The following is a 16930-nucleotide window of genomic DNA, read 5'->3' on the forward strand; positions in this document are numbered from 1 at the left end:
AATACATATATACATGTAAAGTTACTAGATAGTAAGGCACTGCCAGAATATTATTGCATATATTTGATTTTAAGTAATAAACTTAAGAATTTGTAAAAACAAACAAAAAATGAAGTCCAGAAATTTACACAAGCTTAATGGATAACTCCGAGATTTTATTGCTGTGTTATTCTTTGGTGTTTTCTTTCCTGAGTAAAAATATGTAAGACCTGAAACTGAAACATACTAATAGTCAGAGGGCTTCTCCCTGCTTTTTGTGGTCAGAGCTGTTATAAGTGACCCAGAGCAGTCTACACGTTCTGATGTTTGCAAGGAAGCTCAAGGACTTCAGGGACTTGGGACAGCACCAGTGCATTTTAGAAAAAGAATACTGCATGAAACGAAGTAAGTTTATAGAAATACATTTTCTGCTGGTTTGGGGTTTTTTTTGGCTCTGTGAAGTTTGTTTGCCTTTCCAGATGTTTTATTTCTGGCTAGGATCCACCAGCTTCATGTGAGGCCTTTTTTATAGCCTTCTTGTGCTTATTATTGCCTAGTGGGACCTTTTTATGTGGATTCTTTGTGTATAATGATTGATTCATAGAATTTATAAAACCTGGGAGAACATTTTTAAGCTTATATTGGTATTATTTATCACAAGGTTTTGCCAGCCTTTTCCAAGCAAGTTCGATGCTTGCAATCCTGTCATATCCTGAGGTGCATAAATTGCATAAATATGCATCTGTAAATGATAATGTAGATTGACACAATGTAATTTTACTTTTCTTTCATGTTTTGATTTCTGCTGCAATAATTAATCCTAATTGGCATTTAAATTACATTCCTGGACTGTGAGCATTGAAACAGTAGCTGCAAGGACTTAAGAAAAAAATGAAAAAACACTGTGATCTGTAAAATGCAATGAATCTGCAGGTCTGAGTTTTGTTCTGTTAATTTGTTTCAACATTCAGGCAAGCATCTCTGCTTTGTGCATTTTAACATCATACTCTAAAGTCTTTCTCATCAAATGCCATCTTTGTAATCTTAAACAAAGAAGGAAGACAACAAAACCAGTCTCTCAATCTCTTACACCCATCACAGGGACAAATCTTCGTTTCTGGAACTAGTAATAGGGCCAATATAAAACATTTAGGTGGGTAAAGAAGCCTCAGTCTGGATATTTTTGCAAGACAGCATTGATTCATGGAAGTATGGTGAGTGGCAGAGGTTTAATTCTTATAAAAATGTGTGTAAACAAAATATCCCATTCATATTTATGCCTTCTGTGAATATACTCTCATATTATATAATAACAGAACATATTACAACTCTGAGTTGCTTTCTAATTCAACTACAAGGGATCGTCTCCTCGACCAGTTGCCAAGGATACCGTATTTCATGTTTTTTGCTGTTTTGAAATGGTTGATTTTTATGTAACATTTATCTGTGAGCCCATAGGTATTGTTAACATGCTGCATTATTTTCACAGAATAAGGACCAAATCAGGATTAACTGAAAATATGCTCTCTAACAAGCTACGCTTTGATAGTAGGATTATATCGAGGTAATCACAAATTTTGTGAAGCTTTTCAATTCTGTGAATTTATAAATGATGATATTTACTCTCTTGAACTAATTACTTGCACTGAATGTTTCTGTTGCCTATACTGAGGAAAAAAGTATGTGCTGTGTGGTTGCAGATATATGCATACGTGTATAATACAAATTTTGACATAGCTGATGAATAATGGCTTTACAGTCCCACTGTAGTGTTGAGATCTGTAAGTCATGTTATGTTACCATCATGCCTGTAGCTCTGTTGAGGACAGTTAACACAGGGACTGTTTAAAATAGTGCTTTTAGCTATAGTATCCCAGTTGATTAAAACTTATTTTTGTAACTGTCACAACTGTAGATGTGGTTTTGCAGCTTATTTGTAGCTCCTTATGTATTAAACTTTAGGACATCTTTGAAAGTGTTCTGATTCGAGTAGCTGTGGCATAAACATATTTTTCAGCTTTGAAAGTCATGCTTATCTGAAGCTGTGAGCTGTATACTCACTAGACATAGCTGAGGATTCAGCTACAAAGCTTCATATAGCACAATGAATGCGGTAGTCCTGGTGTACATAATCCTTTAGTTAATGAGTGAAAATTATATTGTATACTAAAACATGAAGCCTTGAAAGGTGTTTCTGACATTATAGAAATGGAATATTGCATTAAAATATGTGATTGAATCCACAAGTTGAATTCCACGGTGAGTTAGAGAAAATAGTCAGATACCTCTTAAAAAAATTGTACAATACTCAACATTGGAAATAAAATGGGTATTGAGAGCAGCCTTGAGGAGAAGAACTTGGGGGTGCTGGTGGATGAGAAGCTACAGAACTCGTCAATGTGTGCTTGCAGCTCAGAAAGGCAACCATGTCCTGGGTTGCATCAAAAGCAGTGTGGCCAGCAAGTCAAGGGAGATGATTCTCCCCCTCTACTCCTCTTTCGTGAGACCCCACCTGGAGTACTGCATGCAGCTCTGGGGTCCCCACCACAGGAAGGATGTGTACCTGTTGGAGCAAGTCCAGAGGAAGGTCATGAAGATGAGCAGAGGGCTGGAGCACCTCTACTATCAGAACAGGTTGAGAGAGTTGGGATTGTTCAGTCTGGAGAAGGGAAGGCACCAGGGAGACCTTATTGCAGCCTTCCAGTGCCTAAAGGAAGGGTGCAAGAAAGCTGGAGAGGGCCTTTTTAGAAGTGCATGTATTGGTGGGACAAGGGGAAATGACTTTAAACTAAAAGAAACCAGGTTTAGATTAGATATTAGGAAGAAATTCTTTACCGTGAGAGTGATGAGGCACTGGAACAGGTTGCCCAGAGAAGTGATGAATGCCTGATCCCTGAAAGTGTCCAAGGCCAGGTTTGGATGGGGCTCTGAGCAACTGGTGTAGTGGAAGGTGTCCCTACCCAAGGCAGAAGGATTAGAACTAGATGATCTTTAAGGTCCCACCCAACCCACACCATTCTGATTCCAAAATAAGTGTTATTTATGTTTGGGGTGAATTGGATTTATATAGACAAAAAACATAAAGGTGCTTTTTAATTTCCCTTCTAGAAATGGCCGCGATGCTTGTAGAGAGTTGATTGGATTTTTTTTCGCATGTGACAGATCCCTCACTGTGTATGAATTTCGACAGTTTGGAAGAAACAGGTAGGATAAATTACTTTTTAAAAAGGTTTTAGGAAACATCTTTCACTGTATCTAAGAAACCTAAATAAATTTAATTGTTTGAATACCAGTTTTGAATTATTTCACAGAACAAACGCCTTGCCTTTCATTCAGAAGGGAGTTTATCGACATCAGCGTGGGCAAAGGAAGGGAAAAGTTTATGATCTTGGTGACCTCTATGTTGTAAGTATTCTTCTGCTGAATGTAAGGCAATTTTGTTGGTGACTTGGAAGTAATATTTAGGTATTCGAATTGAAAATCGTGATCTAGCCTTCTGGGAAGACCAAAAGTCTTCCCTTCAATAACATTTTGGAATTAAAGACTTCTAGGAGTCTGGATTATTTTGCTGTCCCGTGTTTTATTGATTCCAATTTAGGCTTCAGATTAAAGTGTAGTTTGTGATTTTCCCCCTAGAGGGCACAAGACTGCAGGGAGTGTGGACCTTTTGTGGGCAAAATTATCTGCTTGGAGAGTCCTGAAGAGAAAGTAGACCAAAGTATTTGTTAAAAATAAATAATCTTTGCAAGGTCTACTGGCATTTTTAACTCGAGGCAATGATTAATTATTTTTTATACATGAAGGAGTTGCAGGTTAATTTTTTTTAACCTACAGTTTCAAATGTACACTGCCAGCTGTTTAGAGCAAGCATTTTAAACAATGGTAAACTTCATCTGCCAGCTGATCTGATGACTGACTACAAATCATATTGCATCTTCTGTACTGCTGTACTTCTGTACTGAGTTAAATGTTCGTGGTTTATAAATACTTGAGCCAGTTTTCAAGTACAGACTGTTTTCACTGAGTTCTTCACATCCTCCTGCAAATCTGAAGCTCAGAGCAAAAACCATGTTTGTATAAAGTATTGAAAGTAAAAGAAGATGACATTAGTTTTCAGTATGCTTTGTCTCATCATATGACTTATCCTAACTGCTTGCATGTAGTGACAGTCTAAGAATTTCCAAAATGAAATAGACAAATTTGTGATATGGAGATTGAAGCTACTTGCTAGAGATTTTCTTTTTTTATTGTCATTTGTATTTTTGTAATCTGCAGATGGAAATGGGTTCTGAATAAAGATGTATCATTGGAATGATGTTATATCTGTGAATCTCCATATCTACAATCTTGCTTTTTGAGCTGATATTAAAGATATACAGACCTTTCATAAAGTCCAAATAGTTTAAACGCTTGCACAGTAACAGTGTCTCTGTCTCCTTCTGAATTCTTGAGTTCTGAAATTATTACAGTTATTACAGTTAAAACTACTGCTATTTTTTTTTATTATTCTCAGCATTCTTTGCATTTAGTTTGCTGCTTTTCTTTCTCTCCCCTCTTCTTCCAAACCAAAAAGCATCTTTAACTTTAAAGAATATGTCAGGTGTGTCCTCTGTCCCCAAATTGGAAGGAAGGGGAATTAGTAATACTCAGAGGAGACTATATAGGATAGTAGAACTCTATGCTACTAATAAGATATTTTTATTCCATATTTCTTAGAGAATTTTTAAAGCATAACTTTATTGTTAAACAATAAAACAACTGAAGAGTTTCTCCTAGTCTGAGAGAACTTTACTCTCATGGAATCAGTGTTGCACCTTCTGTGACTCTCTTCTCTGGTCCAGTGAGTTTTGGATCTTATAAGGCTGAAGGGAGAAGAAAAATTGAAAAGCAGAGCCTATCTGAGGGAACAACAATCTGTAGCCTCAAATTTTTTCAGCTGTAGGTTAGGCAACAGTATGCCCTCTTACTAGACAAACCTGCATGTAGAGGATAATGTGTCATCTTGGAACCTGAAGCTCAGCTGTTTTTATTTAGTATTAGAAGGGCTCTGTTTAGAAGGTTAACTCACCCCAGCTACACTTTGTCATCATTTCATAAATGCTTATAACAAATGCTTGAAAGTCTTGGATGATGTACTTTACGAAATTCACAGAATCACAGAATATGCTGAGTTGGAAGGGACCCACAAGGATCATCAAGTCCAAATCCTGACCCTGCGCAGGCCTTCCCCAAGTGTCACACCACGTGCCTGAGAGTATCATCCAAATGCTTCTTGCACTCTGTCAGGCTTGCTGCTGTGACCACTTCCCCAGGGAGCCTGTTCCAGCACCCAACCACCCTCTGGGTGAAGAACCTCTTTCTAATATTGAACCTAAACCTCCCTTGACACAATTTCAGGCCATTTCCACAGGTCCTGTCACTGGTCACCACAGAGAAGAGATCAGTGCCTGCCTTTCCTCTTCCCCTCATGAGGAAGTTGTAGACTGCAGTGAGGTCTCCCCTCAGTCTCCTCCAGGCTGAACAAAGTGACCTCAGTCGCTCCTCATATGGCTTCCCCTCAAGGCCCTTCACCGTCTTCATTGCCCTTCTTTGGACACTCTCTAATACCTTAATATCTTTCTTATATTGAGGTGCCCAAAACCACACACAACATTCAAGGTGAGGCTGCACCAGTGCAGAGCAGAGAGGGACAATCCCCTCACGTTCCTTTCCATGGCACTGCTTTCCAGCATCTCATTCCCCAGTCTGTACAAACATCCGAGGTTGCCTCTTCCCAGGTGCAGAATCCAGCACTTACCCTTGTTGAACTTCATACGGTCCTCTGATTTGTTGAGGTCTCTCTGCAGGGCCTACCTGCCTTCAAGGGAGTCAACAGCTCCTCCCAGTTTTGTGTTGTCTGCAAACTTACTTAGTATCCCTTCCAGTCCTGTGTCCAAGTAATTTATGAAGATGTTGAAGTGCACAGGACCTATGACCTATGACCTATTTTTAAATCACTGTATGCTTTACCAACAGGGAGCTAATCTAACTTTCCGAAGTGTTGATCATAACCTTCCAGAAAGCGTTAAGCAGAACCCTGTCTTTACCCTTCGTGTGATAAGTATTGATGAAGCAGCTATGGATTTTCTAAAGTAAGTGCTGGTAACTGTTTTTCAAATTACCTTCCATTCCTTAAGCAAAAAAGATTTTTTTTAATAAGAGCTTCTAATACCATATTACTTACACTGCTAAATACAGAATCTGTATTTAGACTGTTTAAATTAGTAATAGATGTTAGTGGACTTTGCATAGTTCAGTAACTTTCTAGAATGATAAGGATAAAAGAATTAATTAAATTTTGAATCTGTCCTATTTGCAATGTCTGAAGTTACATGTTTTTATATACTAATCATATACTGAAAATTTTCTTATGTGATGAACTAAAATACTACATTTGGGCAAAAATGCTTTTTTTATGATCAACATTATTATTGAATCTTTTGTAACATGTATGTTAAAAGTTTATATCAGTCATGATAATATAAGTGTTTGAACACACACAGGAGAAGAATTGGAGGTTTATCTCTCTGGTTTTTCATTTTCTTTTTCATTCCTCTCCTAATTCTTCCAGGCATTGTTACATGTTGAAGACTGCAAGTTTTCTGCGCTTATTCTTTCAAAATAGTTTTTACTAAATTATGTTGTCCCAGAGTCTGAAAGATGAGAATTTTTTTAGAATTTTTTCAAATGGTTAGGTAAATGGTTAAATTTGACTATGTGTCTCATACCAATACCTATACAGAAGTCATCTGTCTAGAGAATTAAGTATCTTTCTCTGCAGTTTCTGGCTTTTATTGTGAGTATACTGCTTCTTAGTACAAATAACATCTTGGTATAAAATTTATCACACTGCTGTGCCTGCCTGATCACGGAAGTTATTCAACAGTGTTGGAAATACAGTCAGGGTTTGATTACTCAGATTTTGGTGAGGAGTGTCAGCTGATAGCAGATGTTACAGGGTAGAAATTTTCATAAAATCATGGAATCATAGAAAGGGGCCTCAAGAGGGTCTCTAGTCCATCCCTACTGTTCAGAGCATGGTTTACTGCAGCAGATTGCTCAAGGCTGCATCCAGTTGGGTTTTTAAATACCTCCAAGGATGGAGACTTTGCAGCCTCTGTGGGCAACCTGTTCAGTGTTCAGTCACCCTCATGGTACAAAAGTGTTTCCAGATTGTTCAGAGGGAACCTCTTGTGTTTCAGTTTGTGCCCATTGTCTCTTGTCCTGTCATCGGGCACCACTGAGCAGAGCCTGTCTCAGTCTTCTGTACTCCCTCCTGTCAGGTGTTTATGCACACTGATAAGATCCCTCAAGCCTTCTCTTCTCCAGGCTAAACAGTTTCATCTCTCCCAGCCTCTCTTCATATATCAAACGCTTTGATCCCTGCTTGATTAGGAAGAGCAATAACAAAATCTCAATTAAATATGTTCCGTATCTAAAGACTACTTTTGTTGGCACAACTACACTATTGTGTAAGTGTTTAGACACATGAAGCTTATTCTCAGTTACGGTAATATTCATTTTAATGTCCCTTTATACTGAAAGCTTTGCAAAGGAGCCGTAGTGAGCTAACAGTGCATAGAACAGTAAATTCAAATTCAATTGGTTATAGAAATATATAGTTGTATGATGCTTAGTGCTAATTGTTCCCTCCATGAGGTAAAACACCATATAGTTTAATTTAAGATAGTTTATGTAAGAAATTTACATCTCAGAAGCCTATCATTCAGGTAAACAGCTTTTTCTTTCATTTGTTGCTAATCTTATACTTGTGAAATTTAGAGTTGATCCAGTGTTATCGCTGAAGGTTCCAGAAAGACGACCTGCTCACTGGGCTATAATTTTGGCTTTTTTTTGCTACCTGTGGTGGAATAGCTTGTTTCTTTTTTTATGCTCTCTCTGTGTTCTTTCCATTAGTGACTAAATTTCAGACAGTGAAGTCTGTCTTTTTCTTCTGTATGCGGGTGTTATTGAATGCTCTTCTATTGAGTCTGGCTGAGCTGGAGTTCATTTCCTCACAGTAGCCCTCACAGTGCTGTGCTTCGCATTGGTAGCCAGAAGGGTGTTGATAACACACCGGTGTTGTGGCTGCTGCTGAGCACAGCACCAGCACCGTAATATCCCTTCCTCAATTGAGAGCAAGATCCTGGGAGGGGACCCAAGTAGGCCTAAACTGACCAAAGGGATATGATGTCATATCAGATATGATGTCATACCAGACCATATGACATCAGCTCAGATATCAAAGCTAAGGCAAGGAGCAGGAAGGCAGGCATTCATTGTCTCCAATGGCTGCCTGCTGAGGAACCGTCACGCGTACTGAAGCCCTGCTTCTCGGGAGTGGCCGACCATCGCTGCTCATGGGAAGTGGAGAATAAACGCTGCTGTCTTTCGCTTCACTTTTGCACATACAGGCTTTTGCCTAGCTTCTGCTTTAATAAACTGCCTTATACATACCCACAAGTTGTTTTCCATCTTATTCTCTCTCCCCTCTCCGGTTGGAAAGGGAAGTGATAGAGCGGCTGGGTGGGCACTTGGTGTCCAGCCAAGGTCAACCCACCATAGCTCTATTCTCTGGTGCAAAACTCTTGAATTGAGTCCTCTAACCTTCATTACTGTACTGAAAGAGAGTCCTGCTCAGCTACAGTCCAAAAGATCTGTTGCAGGTTTCCAAGAATACCTGTGTCCTGCTATCACAAAGCATGAATCTTTTCATTTACACGTGTTTTAGAGAATACATTGTCCTCTGTAGGTGGTCGTTGACTTTCCAGTTTAGGTGATTTGAATTAAAGTTCAATATGTTTTTTTGGTTTTTTCAATACAGCTGTTTTGAATATTGTAATATTATGTGTAATTTCACCAATCAACATTAATTTTGATTTCTTTAGAGCTTCTTCTGTGGAATTCAAGCAACAATGTTCCAAGCAAGCAGACAGCAAAGTTTTCAAGAAGATTCAAGGTTTGTGTTTACCAGAACCCATTTTATTTTAATTTCTGTATCTCTGTGTCTTTACAGCTCAGGGCAATGAACAATAGTGATGTTATAAAGATTTTATTTGTATAAATGAAATTAAACAAAAGTTAAATATTTATCAGAATATTACTGGAATCTGATACTAGCACAAATTAGTCATAAGAATGTTTTTTGCTGTCTCTTTGAATAAACAGTCTGGGTAAAGATTGTGGAGAAGGTAGAGAATAATTGTGAATGTTTGCTGTCATTTGCTAAACCTGTTTTATGTAGGCACTCTTTGGTCACTAGAACGTGCTTGGACATTTACTTTCACAAAAAATGTTTGGAATAAAAATTAGGGTTATTTTTTAATCTTCTAGTTATTCCATTTTTTCTCCTTGCATAATAGACACAAATTGATTTCTCAATTATCTGACTACCTCAAAGGTTTCCTAGTGTGGCCTGGAAGAAGGTTACATGTGTATACTTTAAGGCACCTTTTAACATCCATCTGAGCATCATCTTCACTGGAAAAAACTTCTTTCTTTCACCTTATGTCACAGGTGGGAGTGGGAGCTTCAGACAAAGTTTGTTAGAGAAGCCCTCCCGTTAAGTCAGGAGGTGCAGAAAGGAACCCCTTGCTTTCTAAACTGCTTCTCAGAGAGGAGCCTGGGTGTGGCTGGATCCAATCTCAGCCCCAGACTTTGTCAATGGTTCTAAGTCTAAGGAATTACAAAGGTGTGACTGAACCTTTGTACAATTTTGTCCTGCAGGATTAAAGACGGCAAACTGAGTATATAAAATGAATTATTTATTATGAGAAATTATTAGACAAAAGATCTTAATCAGAATTATTTGCTACACAGTGTAGAAACTAAAACTACTAGGGATAGGATAGTGCACTATATCAAAGTGATTATATTAAAGCTAGCAAAATAGAAAGAAACTATTATTGAGATTGATGTAACTCACCCATACAAATGACCATGGGCAGATCTCTTTCACTCAACCTTGAGGGTAACCTTGAGGGGTGTCCCCATCCAAGGGAGGAATCTCCACACACACTCCAAGAAGGGTCATGTTAGAAGAACCTACTGTATGCAAATGGACTGGCCTTTTATAGTATAAAGTGATTGACTGCCAGTCATGTGTCTCCAGGTCAGTTTAGCAGTTTATCTGCCAAATCTTTGCCTTATTATCAGGACGTTAGTTTGGGGTTGATGTGTCAGACTGGTTTTAACATAATTCAACACCAAAAGATGCAAGACATATCCTCTCTCAGTCCACCACTGATAGCTTTGCAAATAGGGAATTGTTCAGGTTGCTTGTCCACATTCCAGAGCAGAGCATCCTGATACACCATGCCCCTATTTTGCTTTATAATTGTAGATACAAGTAATTTGAAGGTAATAGCAGGTGACTTCTGTTAACAGAATAAGCTGAGAAACTTGGGCATCCCTAAAGTAAACCTCCTACCTGAAGATTTTGATAAGGCAGTTGTTTTTACCCTAGAAATAGTTCTCTGCATATAATTCTGGAATGATTTTGCATAATTACTCATATTTGTCCTTGTTTCCACATGTTTTTAACATGTTTGCACAATAAAGAAGCAACTCTGTTTCATAATGGAGTGTTTGTATTGTTCCAGAGTTGCTTTGTATGTTGAATCATGGTATGTAATCTGTTCTAGCAGAAGTAAACAGCTTTATAATCTGAGCATATAGAGGGCAATAGCCATTATTTCTTTCCTTCTGTGGTCTCTTTAAAAGTTCGTGCTGCTGCTTTATATGGTTTCCACTCAAATGTTAAGTAACTGATAGTTTCATTTTGGACTGGTATTCTTTCATCAAAGATCAGGGAGCCTGGATGCATAGATATGTCATTTTAACCAGCACTATCCTAAGTAGATGTGATGTTCTTTACTTCTATATTACCTCCATAGCAAGGGGCCAACTTCGGGTAAACATTGTGTCCCTTATTTCTCTAAATCCTCAGGTATATTCAGAGGGACACTAAGTAAAAGAGGAGTTCGGCTTATAACGGGCTTAGGAAAGTATTTCCGACAAGTAGACAAGAGCAGAAATGGTTTTCTCTCTCAGGCAGCCTTTAAAGAAGCTCTAAGAGTATTCCATTTGGAAATGCCTGAAGGGGTAAGTCTAGCTGAAACGGTAATCATGGGTATTATCTTTCTTAATTTATGGAATTGCTTTCTTTTCTTTGCTTAAATCTGTAGTTTAATAGCTGATTTTTGCACATTTTCTTTTGGTGGTGTTTTTGATTTGGCTTTTTTTTTCCCCCTTGTGGTATATTGGCATTTGTGCATTCAGTTTTGTGTGAAATTCTTAAAAATAAAAAAATAATATATTTAAAAGCATGCAATCTTCTTACATCATGACATGAAGAAGCAAGTGTGATTGCAATCCATTTTTTCTCCTTTGGCTTTAAAAAATAGTTTATGCTATTTTCTTATGTTTTTCCTTTGTTTTATATGTTAGGTTTTGCAAATAGCCCACAACTATCAGAACTGCAAATAATGTGAATTATGGTCCTCAGTGACTGATATGCATTATTTTTACAAATCTTTAAATGAGTTTGGATTTAGATGTTTGGGGGTTTTGTGGTGACAATATTGTAATTTTCCATTATAGCGAATGTTTTATTTTAGGACATACTGAAGAACTTTGGCAAAATATTTTTAAATTGCAGGACTTCGAATCTTTATGGCTTATTCTTGATGATAGCAAGAGTGATAAGGTCGACTATGGAGAATTTACTTGTGCCATATTTGGAGAAATGAATGAATATAGGAAAGCCTTTGTAAGAAAAGTAAGTTTTATTGCAGATATTCTAAATGCAAAGATTTTGCAGTCTAACTTTGGAGTTAGTTACTTATCATGTCCTGGTTGTTGAGTTCTGTTGTTTTTCTGAGTTGTGTTTTTGGAAATTGACTTTTTAAAGTTTCAGATGAGTTTGTCAAAATAAAAGTAAATTAGAGGACTGCATACTGTTCCATTGTTGAATTAGTTAATTTTAAACTCTAGAATTAATTTCTTTATTATTTTGATTTTATGTATATGTGTGCTTTTCTTATAGTTCAGTCCACTGTATAAAGCGTCTGACACCCTAAAACGATCTCTTCCAGAAGTCTGTTTCCTTATTTTGGCAGATGACTATATCAGTGTAGACTTTTTTCCCACATTGCCTGAAATAGGAGGCAATAATACTTGTCTCCTTTGAGACCTACAATTAGAGTAATTTGTGAGACTTGTTGTATTTGAAGTACCACTTCTTATGTGTCTATAATGCAATGTGGAGCTGTTTGCAGTATCAAACACTGATTACAAACCAGCCAAGTAGTAGTGACTGGATATCAAGATCAAGAAAAATGACATATACTTTCATACTTTCAATCATGGAGAGATCCGACTCTTCTAGCCTTTTATATTGAGCATGTGTATTTGAGTAAACTGAAATGAAAATGAAGCTGCTGTTAGCAGTGCTGAAGAGGCTCTGTCAGAATGATGCAGGAATCTTAGTAATTGGAGGAGGCAGAAGGGAAGCAGCTTAACTTCTGATTCTAAGGATGAGCTAAAAATTATGGAAAGAAAAACTTTTTGACTTGATGAGGGGACTACATTTGATGCGAAAACTGTTGAGATAAAATAATCATGAAACTGCATAATCTAGAATAATTTTTTGGTATCTGTTGCCTTATATAAAATAGATAAATTGACATAATCTACTGCACAAGATCTGTTAGTGTAAACCAAGTAGTTAAGTGTATTTGATCTTTTCATCTTTCCACTTTTTTTTTCCTTATATGCTCATGCTTAACTCTTTTTTTCCCTATAGGCTTATATGAAACTAGATTTCAACAAAACTGGGAGTGTGCCTATGGTGGATGTCAGGAAATGTTACTGTGCAAAGAAACATCCTCTAGTATTGGCAGGTAATTCACATGAACAAACAAAAAAAATCTGTAACTACTGAAGTCGTTAGCAGAAGTACCAGATGCAGAAACTGGTTGGAAATACAGACTGTTTTCATATTGGCTTAGACTTGAACTGTTAAGGAGAACTTTTTTTGTCTGATGACTTACAATGTATCCAGAACATGACTATAAATAGTAATGGAGTTTATATATACAATTTTAATACTGCTCTTTATCAAGCTGCACACACTGCATATATGCGGAGTAATTGTTTTCCATGTCGGTGTAGGACTACATGTAAGCAGTTATTTCTCAGCTTTCATCTGTAAGTTATCAGTGAAAAATATGATATAAATAATTTTCACTTAGGAGGATACTCTTATTTTCACATGACTGTTTTCCATCAAAATACACAAGGATTCCAACTGACACAGAGTGTACTCTACACTTGAATAATTTATTCAGAAGGCACTTCATTTATTTCTGGGACAGGTTTGTCATCCTTTACAGAGGAAGTGCTGGTTTCTTCATTATTCATTCATTATTCATTATTTTTTCAGGATTCTCAAAAATGTTTAAAATCTACCATTGAAAAAATAGGAATTTAAGTATTTGTATGGCAGTTTCTAAAATAATATGTACCAAACTAGTCACTATGAAAGTCTACATAGTGTCGTGACCCTTTTGGTTTTACCTGTAGAAAAGAGGATGTTTTTTTATATTGCCAGTGATTTTAATGGTAACATATGAAGACACATGCTGGTATAGGGATACAACGTGAATTTTTCCAATGCTATAGTGGCATATTTTTTGCATTTTTTTTCTCAATGACACAAAATCATTTTGAGTATTATCTTTATAAAGTCACTAGGACACATATAAATTGCAGAGCACTTTTCAAATGCTAATTTGCATCCTAAAGTTTTCCTAGAACTTTGAACTTGTGTTACATGTTCTTACAAGATAACTTCTGAAATACCAAAATTTTAGTTTACAAATGCATTATTCAACTTTTGCATTCCCTTGAAGAAAAAAATTTTCCTGATGTCATTAATTCATTGCAATTGACTGACCATGTTTCTGTTGATATTTAATGCTATCATGCTGTCAAAGTAAGGTGATTTCTACAGCTTATATTAAGTGAGCCAATAACTTAACTCTGAAATCAGAATCTTGACTTTGCTCATGAAAAAAATATTTGAAAGCTAAAATTTGAAAGTTTCTTGCCTGAAGTATATTAAATGCTACATATTAACTGTTCTTTAAAATGTATTTAATGGAAAAATATGCTTTCATAGGCAAAGCTGCAGAAGAAGAAATTAAATCATCGTTTCTAGAAACATTAGGAGAGACCTGCAGCAACCCCATTGAAGTGTCCTATTCTGAGTTTGAAGATTACTATGAAGGATTAAGTTTTGGAATCGTGTGTGATGATGATTTTGTTAATATCTTAAGGAACTCTTGGGGTGTTTAGAGTGGAAGATGACAAAAATGAAGAAGAAACATTTTCTAAACAAGGAGTAACTAAATAAGGGAGGATTTAATCTTGATGTGCATTGCTTTATAATTAGTGTGTTAAACTGATGTCAGGAACTGAAAACTTTAGATACTTTAAGAATAATATATGGCAAATTTCTTGGAGTGTCTGTTCAGCTATGCTAGCCACTCTGCTAATACAAATACTGTTCGTTTCATTTCATTGGAAATAATAAAGGCTGTTTCTTATACCAAAAGCCACCTTTTTGATATTAGAATAAAGTGGCATATTTTAAAATAACTGGGAATTAGAATACTAAAATGCATGAAAGTGTATATGCAAGAGAAGATTTTGTTTTATGATGCATTGTGAAAAGTTTTAGGTTCGACTGTATATCAATGGTAACTTTTCTTCAGAAAGTTTCTTATAACATTCTTTGTCTTGTTTCTTGTTTCTTATGGTAGCACTTAGCTTGAAAGAGAGCAGGTCATACTTTTCCAGTTTTGAGGGTGTTTGCAGTACTGAAAGTACAGAGACGTTCACAGCAACTAGCCCCTTGGCCTATGGACCATCTTGACTGATCTTACTTTGTCATTTTGGTCAAGAATCCAAAGCTGAGCATTGAATCCCAAAGGTTTTATAAAGCACACATGAATTTTATAATGCATATCTTCCTTTCCTATATTTTGCTAAGTGGTTTTCTAAACAAATAAGTTTTCTTTATATCCCTAGGATTTTTTTTAACTAATACTTAGCAATTACATATTTTGTCAAATGGACATATAGCATTTCATATCTACTCTGAAAGTATAAAACAGAAAAGTATTTAAAAAAACCCCAAAACAACCACCTGTGTCACCACAAAAATTAAATCATAAAATATTCCTTGCTACTTCAAATATTCAGACAGATGCTTTTTTCAATGTAATACATCTTGTTAATTCTGTAAAATTATTAGTGTTAAGAAATAAAAAAGTATTGTTAATTACACAGTGAGAGAGAGATAGCCTTTGGTTTCAATAGACCTGTCACTAAAATTAACTGTATGTTGAACTGCATTTCTTAAGCCTATACGATTAAAATATATTAGTTTCCTTAGAGCTTGTCTGCCTGGTTTTGAATTTATAGTCTATGGTTAACACAACCTTCCTCTGAGACAGAATTTGTATTTCATAGGAATTAAGGGGCAGTGCTGGAATGGATGCCGAAATGAGGGACTTTGGTCCCTCTGTCGATGATGGGTATATTCTAGATATAGTAAGTACTTCCTTGGTCTAATAGCTTGTGCGTTTTTTTTTTTTTTGTTATTTGTACCCTCAGTTGTAACAAGAATTTCAGTTTCTGCTCTGAATTTTCAAGTGAGAGATTTTGGAGGATTCTTTTGGGGCTGCAAAAGTCTGTGTGTATTGGTTTACAGGGAAAGGCAGATTTTATCAATGGTTATTCTAAGCAGGAATTCTGATGTGGCTCATTACAATTTTCTTGTTCACAATTCCTGCCAGACTTTCTCTTGATGGAAAGATTTTTTTAATTAGTGTTTCTGGAACTGGTGATTCTGAGAAGGGCAGCTTCATCTGGTTGTACAGGGATCTACTTGTTAATGTGTCAGTTCAAATAACTGAAAAATACCAAGTGATTTTTATTAATTGTTTTAAGAATCACTTGCTCTATTTAGACTTGCTCACTTAGAAGAATTGTACCAACAAATAAAACTGTAGCTCAATTTAATGAATGAAAGTGATGGTGAAGTGAGGTATTTTCTTTTTGCAGTGCTTAATTTTATTGTGAAGCTTTTAGGAAGATTATTCCACATTTTCCTATGGAATGGAAAAATTCATGAGAAGTGGACATATCCTAAGTGGGCCTGCTTATCAGCCAAAGCTGTGTAGGTCACATCTGCTGCGAATTACTTGCTCTTTATTTTGTTCTTATCACAGAAATGAGGTGCTGTTATAACAATATTGTTGATGTAGCTTTGGTAGTCATGCATCATTTTTTTTAATCTGAAGACAGATCCCTAACAGGGTAATCTAAGATAAATTCTAAAGGTCGAAAATTGCCTGGAAATACAAGCAGGTACTCTGTCATTATGTGAAACTTGCTAAGTATATAATTTCTTTTAACTACAGGGTCAGTTATGCGGGTCCTGCTTGACCAACCTGATTTCCTTTTATGACCAGGAACCTGCCTGGTTTATGCAGTAAAGGCTGTAGATGCTGTCTACCTGGACTTCAGTAAAGCTTTCAATACTGCCTCCCACAGCATGCTCATGGGGAAGCTGGCAACCTATGGCTTGGATGGGTGCCCTCTTTGCTGGGTTAAAAACCATCTGGATTGCTGGGCCCAGAGAGTGGTGGTGAATGGAGTTACATCCAGCTGCTGGCCAGTCATGAGTGGTGTTCCCCTGGGCTTGGTATTGGGGCCTGTCCTGTTTAATATCTTTTGATTATCAATGATCTGAATGAAGGAGTTGAATGCCCCCTAAGTAAGGTTGCAAACTGTGCAGGAGTGTTGATCTGCTGGAGGGTAGGAAGGCTCTGGAGAGGGATCT

At 36.7% G+C, this 16930-nt stretch overlaps 1 protein-coding gene across 4 annotated transcripts in view; it reads left to right on the forward strand.

The window, feature by feature from the left end:
- Positions 1-15477, forward strand: part of CAPS2 (calcyphosine 2) — a 31502-nt gene extending 16025 nt beyond the window's left edge. For 3 of the 4 annotated variants that reach the window (XM_039386713.1, XM_027747774.2, XM_039386715.1), the window contains 10 exons: positions 265-384; positions 1469-1543; positions 3088-3183; positions 3291-3384; positions 5995-6110; positions 8907-8977; positions 10967-11121; positions 11678-11797; positions 12824-12920; positions 14201-15477. In XM_039386713.1, the coding sequence (XP_039242647.1) occupies positions 265-384; positions 1469-1543; positions 3088-3183; positions 3291-3384; positions 5995-6110; positions 8907-8977; positions 10967-11121; positions 11678-11797; positions 12824-12920; positions 14201-14376 (1120 nt within the window). In that variant the 3' untranslated portion in view covers positions 14377-15477. Of the gene's footprint in view, positions 1-264; positions 385-1468; positions 1544-3087; positions 3184-3272; positions 3385-5994; positions 6111-8906; positions 8978-10966; positions 11122-11677; positions 11798-12823; positions 12921-14200 lie in introns of all 4 variants that reach the window. The other variant, XM_039386714.1, reaches the window with a different exon arrangement.
- Positions 15478-16930: the final 1453 nt, after the last annotated feature.

The sequence above is a fragment of the Pipra filicauda genome, unplaced genomic scaffold (genome assembly GCF_003945595.2).
Source record: "Pipra filicauda isolate LSUMZ 115617 unplaced genomic scaffold, ASM394559v2 scaffold4_size7858003_pilon, whole genome shotgun sequence".
Lineage (NCBI taxonomy): Eukaryota > Metazoa > Chordata > Aves > Passeriformes > Pipridae > Pipra > Pipra filicauda.